The sequence below is a fragment of the Microtus ochrogaster genome (assembly GCF_000317375.1).
Source record: "Microtus ochrogaster isolate Prairie Vole_2 chromosome 6 unlocalized genomic scaffold, MicOch1.0 chr6_random_2, whole genome shotgun sequence".
Lineage (NCBI taxonomy): Eukaryota > Metazoa > Chordata > Mammalia > Rodentia > Cricetidae > Microtus > Microtus ochrogaster.
The window spans coordinates 2,670,000-2,688,992 of NW_004949095.1; the positions used below are offsets into that span (position 1 = coordinate 2,670,000).

An 18,993-nucleotide genomic window follows, 5' to 3' on the forward strand; every position below is an offset into this window, starting at 1 on the left:
TTTTCATGGGCATCTGAGGTGGCAGGGAGATCCCTGTGGATGTCTGGGGAGAGCATTCCAGGCTGAGGAACAGCTAGTGCAGAACAGAGCGGTGGGAAGGTATCCAGCATGCTTGATGAACTGGGAGTCAGTGAAGCTGGACTGGAGTGAGTGGGGGCAGGGACAAGTGATGGGACCTAAAAGGAAAGGGAGACTGGTCTGTAGGGCCCCTCGGGGTGCAGGGGTGCTGGATTTGCACAGAGACAAGAACCGTTGGTGAGTGTGGGTAGATGCTGGGGGGTGGGGCAAAAAGGCATTGAGCAGATGTGTGTCTGATCCAAATTACATTGCCCTGTTTGTATTGGGTTAAAATACACTTTAAAAATTACTATTTTAACTATTTTTAGTGTACAATTTAGCCCCATTAGATACATTTGTAATGTGCAACTAAAATGACCGTGCGTCTCCAAAATGCTTTCTTTTTCAGGTTAAACCGAAATCGTAACCATTACATAATAACCCTCATTTCTCAGTCCCACCAGCTCCTGGCAGTTACCAACACACTTCTCTTTCTGTGATTTTTGACTCTAAACACTTCATACAAATGGAACCCACGGTATTTTCCCCTTTCTAATTGCTCATTTCGCATAGTACAGTCTCTTTGAATTTGCCCTGTGTTGAAGCAAATGCCAACATTTCCTTTTCGTGGCAGCATAGCAATCCATTGAATGTATGGTGATGTTTTGCTTAGCTACTGATTTGTTGATGGACGTGGGTTGCTTCTTCAGCTTAGCTGTGTGAATAATGCCATTGGGAACATGGGTGCCCAAAGAACTCTTTGGGACTCTGTATTCAATTCCTTTTAATATACACCTCGAAGTAAAACTACGGGACAGTGTGGTAATTCTGTGTTTGCTTGTTTGTTATTCAGGAATTGCTGTACTGCTTTCTGTGGTGACTCTGTCATTTAACATTGCTACCAACCACATGTAAGAGTTCCAAGTTTCTCAAATCCTCCCCAATGGTTATCATTGTGCAGTAGACATGGTAATGGATGTGAGGTTGTATCTCAGTTCAGTTTTGGCTTGTATTTCCCTTACAACTAGTGAACTAGGTATCTTTCTATGTGCTTATTAGATATCTGTTCATCTTCTGCAGAGGAAATGGTTTTGCTTTTTTTTTTGCTTATTTTCATTTTGTATTTTTGTTGTTGTTGAGTTTTAAGAGTTATTTATACATTATGGATCTCCTCTTTCAAATAATATACCTTTCAAATATTTTCTTCAAATGGCTTTGCATTCTTTGCCTATTTTCATTTTATATTTTTTGTTGTTGTTGAGTTTTAAGAGTTATTTATATATTATGGATATCCTCTTTCAAATTATATACCTTTCAAATATTTTCTTCCATTCTATGCTGTTCCTTTTTTTTTTTTTCTGTTGGTAGTTTCCTCTGAGGTCTAAATTCTAAGATTAACTCTGCACTGATGCCACAGTTAAGAAATTACTGCCAAATCCAATGATGTGGAACCCTGGGCCTGGACTTTCTATTGGTTTTGCAGTTTTAGATCTAATAATTAGGTCTTTGATTTATGTTCGTTATTATCTATCATGTGTTATAGAGGTAAACTTCTTTCTCTTATATCTAGACTTTGATTTGTTCCAGCATCTTGTTTTCTTTTGCTCTCTCTCTCTCTCTCTCTCTCTCTCTCTCTCTCTCTCTCTCCCTCTCTGTCTCTCTGGATTCATGCATATACATGTGTTTGTGGAAACCAGAGGATGACCTCTGGTGCCATAGGGGCTACCATCAGGGGCTGCTATCAGGGGCTGCTATCAGGGGCTACCATCAGGGGCTGCTATCAGGGGCTACCATCAGGGGCTGCTATCAGGGGCTGCCATCAGGGGCTGCTATCAGGGGCTGCCATCAGGGGCTGCTATCAGGGGCTGCCGTCAGGGGCTACTATCAGGGGCTGCTATCAGGGGCTGCCATCAGAGCTGCCCTCAGGGGCCATCCACCTTTCACTCTTGGGTCAGGACCTTTCACTGAACTGGAACTTACCTAATGGGACAGGCTGACTGAGTGCAGTGTTCCCCAGAGATCCACTAGTCTCCAGCCCCCTACTGCTAGGATTTCAAGTGAATGGCACTAAGCCAGCTGTCTCTGTGATTAAACTTGGGTCCTCCCCCTTGTAAGGCAAGCATCTTACTGACTAAGCCATTTCCCCAGCACTCAGCATCGCCTATTGGAGACTATTCTTCCACAGAATAATTTTGGCACTCTTCTCAAAAGTCATTTCATTGTATGCTTGGTGTTTATTTCTGGGCTTTATGTTGTTTTTCAATGGTCTTAAGATTTGTCATTATGCTAGTACTAAACTCTTTTGATTATTATAGTCTTGTACTAAGTTTTAAAATTAGGATGTATGAGACCCCCATTTTTCTCTCCAATTTCAAAATTGTTATAGCTACTCAGGATCCATTGAGTTGCTATATGAATTTTAGGAATGACTTTCTTATTTTTGTAAAAGAAGCTATTGGGATTTCAGGACTCTGTATTTTAAGGAGTACTAATGTCTTAGCAATATTTGTTTTCCAAACTATGGACATAGGAGGTATTTCTATTAATTTATTTTTTAGCTTGTTTCTGCAATGTTTTGTAATTTTCATTGTACAAATATTTCACCTGTTTGACTAAGTTAATTCCTAATTATTTACTTTTTATTATTTTTAATATCTTATAAATTGGATTGTTTTGTGATTTCTTATTCAATTGTTTATGGAGAATATATATGTATATGTGTATATATATGTACACATACACATATATATAACTATTTATGTGACTTTATATCTCACTACAGGACTCATTTATCAGTTCTAACAGGAAATTTTGTGTAAAGATTAGGGTTTTTGTTTTACATAAAATATCGTATCCTGTGAACAATGATAATTCTAGTTTTGTTTTCTATTATCTTCTATTTTTCCAAAAATCTTTTTTCTTTCTTTCTTTTCTTAATTGCTCTGGTAAAGGCTTCCACTGCTACGCTAAGCAGGAATGCTGGGAGTGGGAATCTTACTCGTTCTGTTATTGTGGTATGCTGAAGTGATTAATTTTTCCATGTTGAACCATCCTTGCCCTCTGCGAATGAGTCTGTTTGCTCGGGACTTATAACCTTTTACTACGCTACAGAGTTCAGATGCCTAACATTTTATTGTGGATTTTATATCAATATCGATAAAGGTCATTGAGCTGTTTATTTTATTACAGCTTCTTTGTCTGGCGTTGGTACAATGATCTCTTCATAGGATGAATTTTGAAGTAACCCTGTTGTTAGATATTGGAATCATTTAGAAAGGACTGAGACTCGTCTCTTACGTGTTTCATAGCTTCTGAGAGCATATGAGATTGGGAGCATTCAAGGGGTTATGGTCATAGATGAGTTGTCCATTTCTGAATTTAGTTCTGTAAAATTTTGTTTCATATGTTTGGATAGTCTCCAAGAGAAAAGTAAAAGTTTGCAGTTACATCTTTTTTGTTTGTTTGTTTTTTGTTTTTTCGAGACAGGGTTTCTCTGTAGCTTTAGAGCCTGTCCTGGAACTAACTCTTGTAGACCAGGCTGACCTTGAACTCACAGAGATCTCTGCCCGCCTCTGCCTCCTGAGTGCTGGGATTAAAGGCTTACACCACTACTGCCCGACCTGCATATAATGTCTTTATGTGTCTCTTCTGATTTAAAGTCTGTTCTGTCTGATTTTACTATAGCCACTCCAGTTCTCTTTTAGTTACTATTGGTATGTAATATTTTTCCATTCATTTACCTTTCTTTCTCTAAAAACTTTGTAAAGTTGATGTAATTCATGAATGTATACTAATTCATACAGTATATGAAACACTTAACAAACTCTTAAAAATATATGCATATATATTTACAAAGAAATTATAATCCGATAGTAGAAAATACTAAAGCTAATGAAAATATCATTTGATCTGAAGAGACAACGTATATGTATAAAAGATAAATGCCTATTACGTGAGCCCAATCAAATACCCTTTAATCAATTGCTTAAAAGCTACATAAAAATAAAGTCTCTCAGTATGGTAGATATTTCAATATGCTTATAGAACTGTTTTACTTCAACATTTATTTTCAGGAATGAAACTAGACTGCATAGTCCCACTACCTACCTTAGGAATGAATGAATGACAGACATATTTAAAGTTTTCAGAAAACTTATGAAAGTTAATTTCTAGAGCATGCTAAACAAATTATTTTGAATAAGGTTTTTTGTATTACTTATATTGATACTATTCCACTACAGAAGGTTTTTCTTCAAATCTATGAAACTGTTTGATATAATAGACATATTTCTTGTTTATATTTACAAAGTCCCAACTTAGTGTGTATCTCATATATGGGAAAACTAAAGACTTGTACTTCTAGATTTTCACCAGACTCTGCTCTTTCATATTTGCATTTAAACTGAGTTGATAGAGATCCTCCTAAACGTTTTATGTTGATATGAGTTTTCTTCATCATGCATAGTCATACTTGCCATAAATACGTTGTGGCAATGGCACCTACCTACATAGTATATTTAGAGATTCTCTCAGTTGTGACTTTTTACATGTTTTCAAAGGGAGCAGAGTAAGAAAAGGCATGCCCACATTTCTGACATCCATGTTGTTTATATGCAGCATACTTATATTCATGTGCTCACAATTTACCCCAAGGATATAAGGCTTTGGCACATAGCTTACACCCTAAGGATTTTCTCCACTCTGAAACCCTTCCTGGAACCAAAGGGAACCGGGATGAGTGAAGGTTTTCCCACATGACATAACACTGTTTCCTACACTGAATCATTCTAAGATATTGAAGAAAATAGAAAAAGATGAGTGTTTTCCTACATTTACATATAGGGCTTCTCGCCTTTGCAAATCTTTTTGTGGCATCTAAGGCAACTGTGCTAAGTGAGGCTTCCCCACATTGGTTAGATACATAACATTTCTCTCCTGTGAATCTTTTCATGGTATCAGGGGGAACTGCAATTTGTAAAAGGCTTTACCACAATGCTTACACACATGGGGTGTTTGAGTCCACTGTGAATCCTGTGGTATTGTCTTAGTCACCGTTCTATTGCTGTGAAGAGACAGATGACCAAGATAACTCTGATAAAAGAAAACAGTTAACTGGGGGGCTAGCTTACAGTTTCAGAGGCTTTGTCCATTGTCATCACAGAAGGGAGCATGGTGGCACACAGGCAGGCACAGGAGCAATAGCTAAGAGCTTTATATCTTGATCCACAGGTAGAGAAAGACAGCAGACCTGGTGTGGGCTTTTGAAACCTCAAGGCCTACTCCCAGTGACACACCTCCTTCAACAAGGCCACACCCATTCCACACCTCCTCATCTGGTCAAACAGGTCAACTGGTGACCAAGCATGCAAATATATGAGTTTATGGAGGCCAATCGCATAGAAGCCACCACAGGTGTGGAAGGTTAAGTGTCGTCACCAAAGGCTTTCCCACATTCGTGACATATATAGGGGTGACAAATATTCTCTCTGTTGTAGACTCCTTGATAGCAATGAAGTAAACTGAAATAAAGGGAAGGCTTTACCACATTGCTTGCATTCATAAGTTTTCTCTTCACTGTGGCTTTTTCTTTTGGCATCAGAAGAAAATGGAGCAAGTGAATGCTTCCCCCACACTGCGCCTATTCATGGGGCTTCTCTAGCGATTCCATTCAAAGCTCTAAAGTGAGAAAGGATACGCGAAGGCTTTCATATGAAGTTCTTTTTCGCTGCACCTTCTTTCCTGAGTGAAAGCGAAATTGGTTGCACACCGGTATTTGTGTGATCCAACTCTGTTGTGTGTCACATGGCTCCTGCCATAAGATTTCTCTCCAGCAGGATTTCTTTGAACGCAGCTATGCATACTGGAGGGTTTTCTACATTGTCTGCATCTGTGGTTTTCTCCAGTGTGAGTCTTCACATGATTCTTAAATCATCGGGGAGAACTGAGGAAGTCCCCTCATTCCGTACATTTACAGCACCTCCTCTTATTCCTGATACTCATCTTGTTTGCATCCACCCTCAGATGTGACGTGAGCACCGGGAACAAGTGAACACTGAGGACATCTCCACACACCTCCGTTCTACATGGTTCTACTTCACAAGGGTTAATTTTGTTCATAAGAGGATCTAGAACGCAGCTGAATTTCTCCCCATTGACCATCTCCATTATGTTCACATAATCTCTCTACAATTTGATGTCTTGATTTCCCTTGAATTGTTGCCATTGTCTTCAGCATTCTGGTCCTCCTGTATTTTTTTTTGAATAATATCTAGGATCCCAAAGGTTTTCTGTATCACATTTCAGTGGGGCTTCTTTAGAATGATCCTGGAAAGTCCATTCCTCCAGGGTGATGTTCATAATCACACTTCAAAGGTCACGGACTCCATTTCTGTTTTCAGGTCTGGTGCTAACTGATCCTGAGATCAGTATCCAAAAAACAAACAAACAAACAAACAACAACAAAAAAAAGCCCTAACCACCCAATATCCAGGATTGTAAGGATGTGTCATAAGTAGGGCGGCACTAGAAAGGCTCCATCCAATCACTTTCAATCATGTGTATCTGAAAGGATTATCATTATCAGTTAAACTCGCTTTTGGACAATTTCATGCATGTGTATACTACATAATGATTACTCTCACCCCCTCCATTCTCTTTCATTTTCTTCTCACCCTTCCCCCACCCTTCCCTACAGATCTTTCTCACATTTCCATCTACTTGTTTTGTTTTGTGACCCCACCCCCAGTGTAACCAGGCGCATCTCTGGTGTGTTCACAAAGTTTTGGACTGACCTACTGGAGAGCCTGGTGAGGTCAGAAGTGAGTACCCAATTGAAAACAATTTCCCCCTTTCCCGTAATTTTTCAGTATTCAATAGTTTAGGGGTAAGGCCTCATGAGCCCTTCTTCCATCCATAATTGATTGCTGACAGGATCAGTGCTGCACACATCTGGATCAGGTAGCTGAGGCTGCTGAGTCCATAATGTAATAGCTGTGCCACACCTAAAGGTGGCATTTCACAACCTGTCTCCCTATGTTCCCGTTCGTACTGTCTTCCCTAAAAGAATTAAAATTTCAAAAAGGTTTAGTATTATCATTTTTGCTTGTGTATATGCATGTATCTCTGTGTGGGTACATGCATGTGAAGGCAGATGTCCCTGGATGCCAGGAGTGTCACCTTTTGATGCAACAGGTGTTAGACTTCTTCCATGGCTACAAATGCAGGCAGGATTTGGATCATACCACAGAACTGATATGCATAGCATCATTATGCAGTCTGGCTTCCCATATTTCTCCACACACTCTCACACCTATACTTACCTCCTTCTGGGGATTTGATAAAGCTGATGAGCTCCTGACAGAGAATGTAGTGGAAACACAAGTCTGTTTTGCAGAAGAAAGGTAACCGGTATTTTTCCAACCAGGTTAATAATCCTTTGTACTTGGCAACCTAGAGTCCAAACAAAATAGCAGAAAGATAAATGGAACTGAACCCTGCAGAAATCCAGCACAGAAAGGAGCATCAAGTTGGGCCGTGGTGGTGCACAGCTTTAATCCCAGCACTCAGAAGGCAGAGGCAGAGGCAGAGGCAGGTGGATCTCTGTGTATTCAAGTTCAACCTGGGCGACAGAGTAAGTTCCAAAATGCAGAACTGTTTCACAGAGAAACCCTGTCTCAAAAAAGCAAACAAAGAAAATAAATAAATAAAGGAAGGAAGGAAGGGAGGGAGGAAGGAAGGAAAGAAGGGAGAAAGGAAGAATGGAAAGAAAAGAAAGGAAAAGAAAGGGACATCAAGTCACGTTGCCTTTGCATCATCTGGCTGGAAGTGCTGGTTAAAAGTTGTGCCTAAGAGCCGGGCGGTGGTGGCGCACGCCTTTAATCCCAGCACTCGGGAGGCAGAGGCAGGCGGATCTCTGTGAGTTCGAGACCAGCCTGGTCTACAGAGCTAGTTCCAGGACAGGCTCCAAAGCCACAGGGAAACCCTGTCTCGAAAAACCAAAAAAAAAAAAAAAAGTTGTGCCTAAGGGGAGTGGAGCCTCGAACTGAGGTTCCCAAAGATGAAAGTTGTTAAGTTGAAAATAAAAAATTAAAACACACACACCCATACAAAACAAAATCCAAACATGACAAATCTTCAGAAAGTTTTCCTCATTCCCGAGTTTAAGAAAAACAGATAAATTTTTGTTTGACCAAAATAATAATAATAAAGAGTAGCAAAAATCTTGTTCTGTAATGCAAATCAAAATGACTTTGAGATCCCATCTGTAAGAATGGCTAAGATCAAAAATAGTGATGACAAAAAAAATAAAAAAAAATAGTGATGACAACTTATGCTGGAGAGGCTGTAGGGTAAAGGAAACACTCCTGCATTGCTAGTGGGAGTGCAAGCTGGTACAGCCCCTTTGGATATTAGTGTGGCAATTTCTCAGAAAATTAGGAAACAACCTTCCTCAAGACCCAGTAATACCACTTTTGGGTATATATCCAAAGGATGCTTAATCGTACCACAAGGACATGTGCTCAACTGTGTTCATAGCAGCATTGTTTGTCATAGCCAGAACCTGGGAACAACTTGAATGCCCCTCAACTGAAGAAATGGTACATTTACACAATGGAGTATACACAGCAGAAAAAAATAATGACAGCTTGAATTTTGCAGGCAAATAGATGGAGCTAGAAAACATCATTTTGAGTGAGGGCACCCAGACCCAGAAAGACAATTATCATATGTATTCACTCATAAGTGGTTTTTAAACATAAAGCAAAGAAAACAAGCCTACAAATCACAATCCCAGAGAACCTAGACAACAATGAGGACTCTAAGCAAGACATACATGGATCTAATCTACATGGGAAATAGATAAAGACAAGATCTCCTGAGTAAATTGGGAGCATGGGGATCTTGGGATAGGGTAGAAGGGGACAGGAGAAGCAGGGAAGAAAGCAGAGAAAAATGTAGAGCTCAATAAAAATCAATTTTAAAAAGCATGAAAATAGCACTGCAACAAACATTAAAAAAAGTGTTGTTCTGAGAGTTCAGGTACAACTCGACTATCTTGCTTCTCTTTTTCAAAATGACTTCTCATAAAACTCCAACCCACGTCAACTGCACAAAGAAGCTGAATGCGAAGGTGCATGCCTTTTACCAGCTCCTAGCAGGAGAATCATGAGTTCTGGCCTAGCCTGAGCTATGTAGCAAGTTCCTCTTCCAATAACTACACAAATACATAGAAAAACACACACACACACCACCATTTAGAGAAGAGGGAGGATCCTAAGAGACAGAGACAGGGGAGGGGAAGCAAAGTTTCAAGTAATAGTGGAGAAACTCAATGCAACTGTTGAAGCAGGATGATCCTCTTAGATCTCTGGAGCTCAGAGGAAACACCCCTTCCTGAGGGAGGCTCAGTGTGACCTGTGCAGTGACACACATCACCAGCATAGCACAGAAAGTCACCGGCAGGTCGAAAGTCCACATAATGGAAGAGGAGGAGAACAACTTATAAGGTAGAGAAAGTAAGAGAAAGGCATGCTTTCAGAAGAGAGCAGTGCACAGCTGATCACATCTATGGCCCACGTTTCCCACTTCACACTCTGTCAGCTAAGTCTTAGGTTCTTTCTTGCTTAGGTGCGTGCCCTTAGGCTTCTTCTCGGCATAGTGTCCAAGCATCTCCTCTCCAACCATGACAACAGACAGGAGAGATTTCCTAACTGTCGACTAGAATATAAGGAGAGAATTGAGCAGCAATTGCTTGTCCCGCGGTGGGTAACCTGCCAACTGTCTCCCTGGCTTAAAGCTACTTCTCCCCTCAGCTGCTTCACACTTTCCTCCACGGCCACCCCTAAATGCCTTCTTCCTCCCCATCTCCAAATTCTTCAAATACACCCCCTCCCTCTGCCCTGAATCTTTTGCCATTCAAGAATCTTACCAAGTCGTAAGGTATTTCTGGCCACAAGCTCCACTGTGAATTTTCAACATTATAAAATGGTGTCTGACCAAAGACCTGTGAAAGAAAACGTGATGATTGGGATAAGAATATCCTCTGTAAGTGTGGTCCCAGTGGATACATCTACAAAGCACTCCCACACATAAGGCTCAGAAGTCACTGCGTAAGAAGGGACAAGAAGATTGTAAGAGCCAGAGAAGGAGGGACTTTGCTGTGAGACTGTGTATGACTGTCACATCAGAAGTTAGACTGTAAAGTCTCACCAACATGACTGCCCATATGTGCGCTGAATGAGGATGACAGCAATGGACATGCCAAAGAAGGATGGGGGCAAACCAAGGCGCAAGGCTTCAACCCACACAAAGAACTAGAGGCATCTTGTTAGCACAACCAAATGGTTGTCCAGTGCCAAATGTTCAGCCCTGAAAATATACATCCAAGGAACATTATATGGATCAAAGGGCTATATTTAGGAATATGTGTGTATATACAAACACACATATGTATGCAATAACAATTAGTTTTAAAAAAAAGAAGCCATGAATTTGAAGGAGGGTAGGCAGGCGTTTATGGAAGAGTTTGGAGTTAGGAAAGGGAAGGGAGAAATACCATAATTGAAACACAATCTCAATAAGAACAGCAAAAGCATTTCCTCCATAGGCTCAGATATTTGAATATTTTGTCTCTGGCAAACATTCAAATATCTGAGCCTATGGAGGATATCTTTTTGGCACTGTTTGGTGGCACTGTTAGGTGGTCCTATTTGGGTAGGTTTAGAGGGTGTGGCCTTGTTAAAGGAAGTATGTCACTGAATGTGGGCTTTGATGTTTCAAAACCATGCATAACTCTCAGCTCTCTCTCTCTCTGTCTCTCTCTCTCTCTGCCTCTCTCTCTCTCTGTCTCTCTCTCTCTGTCTCTCTCTGTCTCTCTCTGTCTGTCTCTCTCTCTGTCTCTGTCTCTGTCTCTCTCTCTCTCTCTCCTGTGTTTGTGGTTCAGGATATGAGCCCTCAGCTTGTGCCCCAGCTGCCATGCCTGCCACCTGCTGTCTGCTCCACCATCATGAACTCTTATTCCTTTGGAATCATTAGTCAAAACGAGCTTTCTCTTCCTTCCTTCCTTCCTTCCTTCCTTTCTTTTTTTTTTTTGAGACAAGGTTTCTCTGTGTAGTCCTAACTGTCCTAGAACTTGACTGTAGACCAGGTTGGCCTTGAACTCACAGAGATCCTCCTGCCTCTGCCTCCCAAGTGCTGGGATTAATGGTGTGAGCCACCACCACTCAACAATTTTTTCTTTCTTAAGTTGCCTTGGCCGTGGTGTTTCATCTCATGAGTCTGAGAGCAGCTAGAAGAAATCCTCACACATAGAGCAAGTTTCATTGCAGCCATGGGGGAAGAGAGACTCCCCGGCGTTGTTATTTCAAGAGACAATGATTTTAAGATTTTTTTTCCACCTTAACAGCCTTCTTTACTAAGAACATTAAGATGACTTAATTCTGAGGTTCACTTTTCATTTGGATATACTTCATGTAGACCTTGGAACTATCTTGCTTGTATGTAAAAACTAAGACTCTTAATAGTTGAACTATTTGCCAATGCATTGCAATATTTACCTTCTCGTCAACCTAAGAGAGAGAAAACAAAGGTCTGAACCTTTTTCTAATAAGAAATAGCTTTTATATCTACGCATACCTCTGACTTGAATGCCACCTTCCCATATTGATGGGGGGAGAGTCTTCTGTTTTGTTAATTTCATTGGTTAAATAAAGAGACTGCCTTGGCCCTTTAATAGGACATAAAATTAGGTAGGCAGAGTAAACAGAACAGAATGCTGGGAGAAAGAATCTGAGTCAGTCAGTCACCATGATTCTCCCACTCCAGACAGACGCAGGTTAAGATCTTTCCTGGTAAGCCACCTCGTGGGCTACACAGATTATTAGAAATGGGTTAGATCAATATGTAAGAACTAGCCAATAAGAGACTGGAACTAATGGGCCAGGCAGTGTTTAAAAGAATACAGTTTCTGTGTAATTATTTCAGGGCATAAGCTAGCCATGTGGGCAGCCGGGTGCCGGGGACGCAGCCCCACTGCTCCTATTACAACACCATATCACTGCTTCTAGAGCATCACTGTGAAGTGTGTATATTAGTGAATTGGATGACTAACGTCTTAAAATAGCTCCTGAGACCCGAGACAGTGTCAGAAGCACGGAACAATTCTGAACAGGAAAGGCAGGCTTCGGAATTATGATGTGATTGGGAGGTTTCTAGAGATGTGAGAGCTGGTTCTGGTTCCTGTTTATTTGCTGGGATTAAACTGAGGACCATCGAGGTGGCACAGCAGGTAACACTGCCATCCACCTCATGACCATCATCCAAAACCTCATGACCTGAATCTGACATAGTGGGGGGACAGCACTGACTCTCACAAGTTTTATTTTCATGTCCACACATGTACCATGGTGCTTACATGACACACACATACACACACACACACAAATAAATATAATAAATTCAAAAGCAGAAAAAAATTCTCAATTTGAAAAAGAAATTAATACAAAAAACAACAGACACTTAGACATATCTATGGAACGTTTGGATTCAGAGCTAAGAATGCTTACCGGGAGAGAAAGAAATGTGTTGAAAAAATCAGCAAAGACTTCATCCTCCAAAAGAATAATGAGATTTGTAGAACCGATGATCTCTGCATGTGGAGAAAACAAAACAGCCATGATGGAGTTATGTCTGATGGAGGAAACAAAGCCGCTGGACGGACGACTGGCATGCCAGGTCTCAGGGCAGTGGCCTTTAGATCTGACCCTGTGTCCCTCCTCCAGGGCCTTTTTTTCATTGTTGCTCTCTTACATACTCCTAGCTGTGGGGAACTCACTGCCTCACACAGCCTATTCCGCTTATGAAGAGATGAAAACCAGGAGTTTCTATCTTCCTGTGCTCTACCTTTGCCTTCTGAGTGGGCGCATCCTGCCCTCTGCAGTGTAGCAGGATTCACCCAGGTCCCCTTACACAGGACAGGACTCCAGCCTTTCAGAGCTCCCCCCCTTCCCCAGCCTTCCACTCATCTTCTCTCATGAAGGCCTCTTTTCTTACCCACTTCCTCTTTTTTTGGCTGGAGCTACTCCAATATACCAAGCACCGGAAATGCTTCCCAGGGTGGTGTGCACAACAGCTGCCTATGTGTAAGCTTGTGATATGAATCAAGTGTGTCCTGGATCAGGGTTCCCTTTTGGGGGCTCTCACATGACACTAATCACCGCCACCATCTTTAATCTGTTGCTCTTTAGAAAACAAGGGAAGGAATTTGTGTGTATCCCAATAGAATTTCACCTGGGTAATTTAAGTCCAGCATTCCAGCTTTCATAGATACTGACTTGCAATTGTGGATCATTTGTTCCTTGGTTTAGGTATGAGAATTGTCTTGTTCAAATGAATCAGAAGATACAGATGCTAAATGCAGGCTGGTGAGGTAGTTCAGTGGGTAGAGACTCCTACTACCAAGCCTGATGACCTGAGTCAATGGAAAGAGAGAACTCCTGCAAGTTGTCCTCATGTGTGCAACACACTGAATAAATAAAAAATACAAAATAATAAAATAAATGATAAATGTTATAAAGCCTAGCATGAGGCTAGATGATCCCTTTAAGGTTGTTCCAACTCACTAAGCTATTGACTGATTGAGTTTTGACTGATTTTTGCTATCTAGCTCAGGTTGGCCTAGAACTCACTATGTAGCCCAGAGCAGCCTCAAATAATAATAATAAACCAAGTAGTTGTGGTACACACCTTTAATCCCAGTAGTCGGGAGTCAGAGGCAGGTGGATTTCTGAGTTTGCAGCCAGCATGAACTACAGATTTATAGATTAAATTCCAGGAAGGCCAGGGCTACTCAGAGAAACCCTGTCTCAAAAAAAAGGAAAAAAAAAGAAAGAAAGGAAGGAAGGAAGGAAAAAAAAGAAAGAAAGAAAGAAAGAAAGGAAGGAAGGAAGGAAGGAAGGAAGGAAGGAAGGAAGAAAGAAAGAGGAATAAAACTCATAATAATTTTGCCTCAGCTTCTCAAGTACTCGAATTATGGGTGTGAGACTTATCTATGCTTTTTTTTAGACCTTAAGGTTTAGTGAATAGCAAACTAATAAGATGGTCAAAGAATAATCTAAATAACCCAAAATACACTGAGCCTTTTGTCTCAGTATAGATAAACATCTGATGAAAAAAATTAATGTCATCGAAATGCAGTTTTGTTAACATAAGAAAGCTAAGAACGAAAGATGTAGCTCAGCTGGTAGAGTGCTCGCCTGATAGTTGAGAAGTCCTGGGTTCAATCCCCAGCCCTGCTAAACCAGGCATGATGGTGTATGCCTTTGGTAGACAAGGCAGGAGAGTCAGAAGTTCAAGGCCACCTTTATCTACAGAGCAACTTTGAGGCCAGCTTAGACTACATACGATCCTTTCTCCAAAAATAAAATAATAATAATGTAATTTAAAAATAAAGTAGCTTGGCATGGTAGCCCATGCCTTTAATCCCAGTACTTAGGAGGCAGAGGCAGGCAGATCTCTAAATCTGAGACCAACCGAGAGTACAGAGCAGTTTTCAAAGCAACCAGGGCAATGTAGAGAAACTCTGTCTTGAAAAAGCAAAAATAGGCTGGGCTGTGGTGGCACACGCCTTTAATCCCAGCATTCGGGAGGCAGAGGCTGGCGGATCTCTGTGAGTTCGAGACCAGCCTGGTCTACAAGAGCTAGTTTCAGGACAGACTCCAAAGCTACAGAGAAACCCTGTCTCAAAAAAACTAAATAAATAAATAATCATCTGAGAGATAGCCTCTGGCATTTTCTCTCATGATTGATACCAGGAAATGTTTGCCTTTGAGTAACAGAATTAGAAACCTATCAAGCATGGCCGTGTGCAGCAGAGCCATCACCGACCCTTGTCTTCTATCCTAGACACATCTTTTCCTGAGCAGTGGACTCTTCCCCAGTGTTTGCCTGTATCACCCATGAGGCCCTCTCTGCTTTTCCTGAGAACTCCTGACTTGTTAAATAAACAACACACAGCCCATCACAAGATCTGTTTTCAAACCAGGCATTTCCCTTTTCTATTTTTCTTTTCTTTTCTTCCATTTTTCTTTCTCTCTTTCTTTGTTTTGTCTTATTTTTATTTCTTCCTCCTCCTCCTAATCCTCCTCTTCCTCCTCCTCCTACTTTCCTGCAGGATCCCAGGTAGCCCATTGTGATTTAAAGTTTACATTGCTTGAGGATGACCTTGAAGTTCTGGTCCTCCTGCCTCCACCTCCCTAGTGCTGGGATTAAAGGCATGGATGCCTGCTTCATTGCTTAAATTAATTAATTTTTGAAACAATACTTTTTATGTTTTGGAGACGTCATATATTTATATGTTGTATTTTGATCGTTTCTATCTACTACGACCTCCCTCCAGATCCCCGAGTACCCCTCCCCCCCAACTTCATGTCTCCCTTTTTGCTGTTGTTAAGAACTCCCGGGTCTAATCAGTGCTTTCCCTATGTGTATGAGTATGGGGTATATGTGCCCTCTATATGCTGTTGAGACTCGAACTCAGGGCTTCATGTGTGCTCTACCAATAGAACTATAATCCCAGCCCTAAAATCTAGTTATCTAGTTCAAATAATCCAATGAACATTAATAATCTAATCCAGAAAACCTTCTCTTTCCGCCTCCCCTGGCTACTCCTGTGTGTCCCCCTCTACTGTGTCTCCCATAGGCATTGGTCCTCTATGCTACGTGGCTTCTCCCTTTTTCGTATTTCTGCCATCGTCTCCCTCTTCTCCATCCACACAGAGTCCTTCTCTCATTTCAGGCCCCACCATCTGTCTTCTGGACCACGCCATTGGTTCATTAAATGATCTCTCTGGTTCCAGGGTCTTCCCTGCAAGTGCCCTCACATGGTCACCAGAGTGTGTTAGCGTTGTTATTGGTTAGAGCCCTTCACAGATCCTCAGTGTCCCATGGTCACAGGCTGAGTTTTGCCTGCTATTTGCCTCCCATCACTTTCCAGCATGCCCACCCCCTTTTAGAAGTCCAAAGCAAGCCACTGTTGCTTCCCAAGCATGCTGTAGACTCACTTAAATACCCTGACTTTGCTACAGAGTCTCATTGCCCAAAATACCCTCTCAACGCACAGGGCATCACAAATCACTAGCTAGCGTCAAGGACTGGCTCATCTTCCCACAGAACCTACCACAGTGGTACAGGGGCTCACTCCTCCTCTGCACTATCAAATATGCTTTCCGTTATTACGGGGAACGGGTCCTATTTTCCTCCATTGATGTATACAGTTTCTTCACTGGGTTGAGCTTTAGGGTAAGGGGGTTGGGTATTCTCATCCTCTACCCCTAGGCATAAACAATACTTGTTTATATAAGATCTGTCACAGATGTATGATTTTTAAAAAATATTTGTGTGTGTGCACACATGCACGCATATGTTGTGATATGTGCTTGTCCAAGGAGACTAGACAAGGGATTCATATCCCCTGACACTAGGGGTACAGACAGCTGCGAGCTACCTGATATGGACGCTGTGAACTTAATTCAGATCCTCTGGAAGATCATGATATGTTCTTAACTTCAGAGACAACTCTCCCATCCCATAAATGACTTTTGTTTTTGTTTTTTTTTAAAAAAATATTTATTTATTTATTGTGTTTACAATATTCTGTGTTTATGTCTACAGGCCAGAAGAGGGCACCAGACCTCATTACAGATGGTTGTGAGCCACCATGTGGTTGCCGGAAATTGAACTCAGGACCTTTGGAAGAGCAGGCAATGCTCTTAACCGTTGAGCCATCTCTCTAGCCCTCTTGTTTGTGCTTTTTTTTTTTTTTTACCGAAGATGGTCCTTAATTTTCTGCTTTGGGCTGAGAAAATGCCTCCTCTGGTAAAAGTGCTTCTTCACAAGCCTGAAAACCCAAGCTCCATCCCCAGAACCCACATAAAAACTAGATAAGGAAGATACCATCTTACACCTGTCAGAATGGCTAAAATCAGAAACACCAATGATAGCCTTTGCTGGAGAGGTTGTGGAGAAAGGGGTACACTCATCCATTGCTGGTGGGAATGCAAACTTGTGCAACCACTCTGGAAAGCAGTGTGGCAGTTTCTCAGGAAACTCGGGATCAACCTACCCCTGGACCCAGCAATACCACTCTTGGGAATATACCCAAGAGAGGCCCTATCATACAACAAAAGTATATGCTCAACTATGCTCATAGCAGCATTGTTTGTAGTAGCCAGAACCTGGAAACAACCTAGATGCCCTTCAATGGAAGAATGGATGAAGAAAGTATGGAATATATACATATTAGAGTACTACTCAGCAGTAAAAAACAAGGACTTCTTGAATTTTGCATGCAAATGGATGGAAATAGAAAACACTATCCTGAGTGAGGTAAGCCAGACCCAAAAAGAGGAACATGGGATGTACTCACTCATATTTGGTTTCTAGCCATAAATAAAGGACATTGAGCCTATAATTCGTGATCCTAGAGAAGCTAAATAAGAAGGTGAACCCAAAGAAAAACATATAGGCATCCTCCTGAATATTAACCTTCATCAGGCGATGAAAGGAGACAGAGACCCACATTGGAGCACCGGACAGAAATCTCAAGGTCCAAATCAGGAGCAGAAGGAGAGAGAGCACAAGCAAGGAACTCAGGACCGCGAGGGGTGCACCCACACACTGAGACAGTGGGGATGTTCTATTGGGAACTCACCAAGGCCAGCTGGCCTGGGTCTGAAAAAGCATGGGATAAAACCGGACTCGCTGAACATAGCGGACAATGAGGACTCCTGAGAACTCAAGAACAATGGCAATGGGTTTTTGATCCTATTGCACGTACTGGCTTTGTGGGAGCCTAGGCAGTTTGGATGCTCACCTTACTAGACCTGGATGGAGATTGGAGGTCCTTGGACTTCCCACAGGGCAGGGAACCCTGATTGCTCTTTGGGCTGATGAGGGAGGGGGACTTGATTGAGGGAGGGGGAGGGAAATGGGAGGCGGTGGCGGGGAGGAGGCAGAAATAAATAAATAAATAAATAAATAAATAAATAAATAAATAAATACTAGATAAGGAAACATCCATTTAGGGTCCCAGAGCATCTAGGGAGAAATGGAAGCAAGAGACAAGAACATCCGCCCAGAGATCCTAAAATTCACAGAAAGAAGAGAGATGCTGCCCCAAGATAAAGGCTAACGCAGGCTCCCAAAAGTTGTCCCTCTGACTAGCACACATGTGCCCTGGCACGAATGCACATGTGCATGCGCACACACAGTAATACAGTTTTGGTTCGTCTGTTTGTCAATTGTTTATACTAATCATTTCTTACTGATTAAGCAGCTGTTTATTGCATGAGAATGTCATGGGAACCGACTGAGTGCAGGAAAGTGAGGCTCAGCAAAGTTCCCATTCCCTGACGCAGGCAAGACAGCTGACATTTCCATGTTCCTGTTTTCTCACACCCCCACCCCAGTCTGCCTCCAACTGGGCTCATCCCACACCCCAGCAAGATAAAATTGACATGAGGAGAAATCCCTGGATAACCCTGAACCCACAAGGGCCTTCTTCCTGGAGGAGGTAAGGCACATGGTGGCTGGACCTACATTTGACCTCTGTCCCTCTTGCTTTGTCTTATGATCAAAGCCTTCCTGTCCCATCCTTAAAGGTGTGATGGCAGGAGTGGGGAAGGGAAGAGAAACAGAAAACAAAGCTCAAGGATTGATGTTTAGAGGGAGGGTGAGCTGTCTGCTCTAGAGGAGGGAGGGGGAGCTGTCTGCTCTAGAGGAGGGAGGGGGAGCTGTCTGCTCTAGGGGAGGGAGGGTGAGCTGTCTGCTCTGGAGGAGGGAGGGTGAGCTGTCTGCTCTGGAGGAGGGAGGGTGAGCTGTCTGCTCTGGAGGAGGGAGGGTGAGCTGTCTGCTCTAGAGGAGGGAGGGGGAGCTGTCTGC

General features: G+C 42.0%; 1 protein-coding gene across 1 annotated transcript in view; it reads right to left on the reverse strand.

Moving 5' to 3' along the window:
- Window positions 1–18,993, reverse strand: part of Rgsl1 (regulator of G protein signaling like 1) — a 70,544-nt gene that overhangs the window by 51,137 nt on the left and 414 nt on the right. Inside the window, exons 2-4 of the mRNA XM_013352502.2 lie at window positions 12,621–12,703; window positions 9,986–10,060; window positions 7,377–7,506 (exon numbers count right to left, since the gene is read on the reverse strand). Coding sequence (XP_013207956.1) covers window positions 7,377–7,506; window positions 9,986–10,060; window positions 12,621–12,703 — 288 coding nt within the window. The remainder of the gene's footprint in view (window positions 1–7,376; window positions 7,507–9,985; window positions 10,061–12,620; window positions 12,704–18,993) is intronic.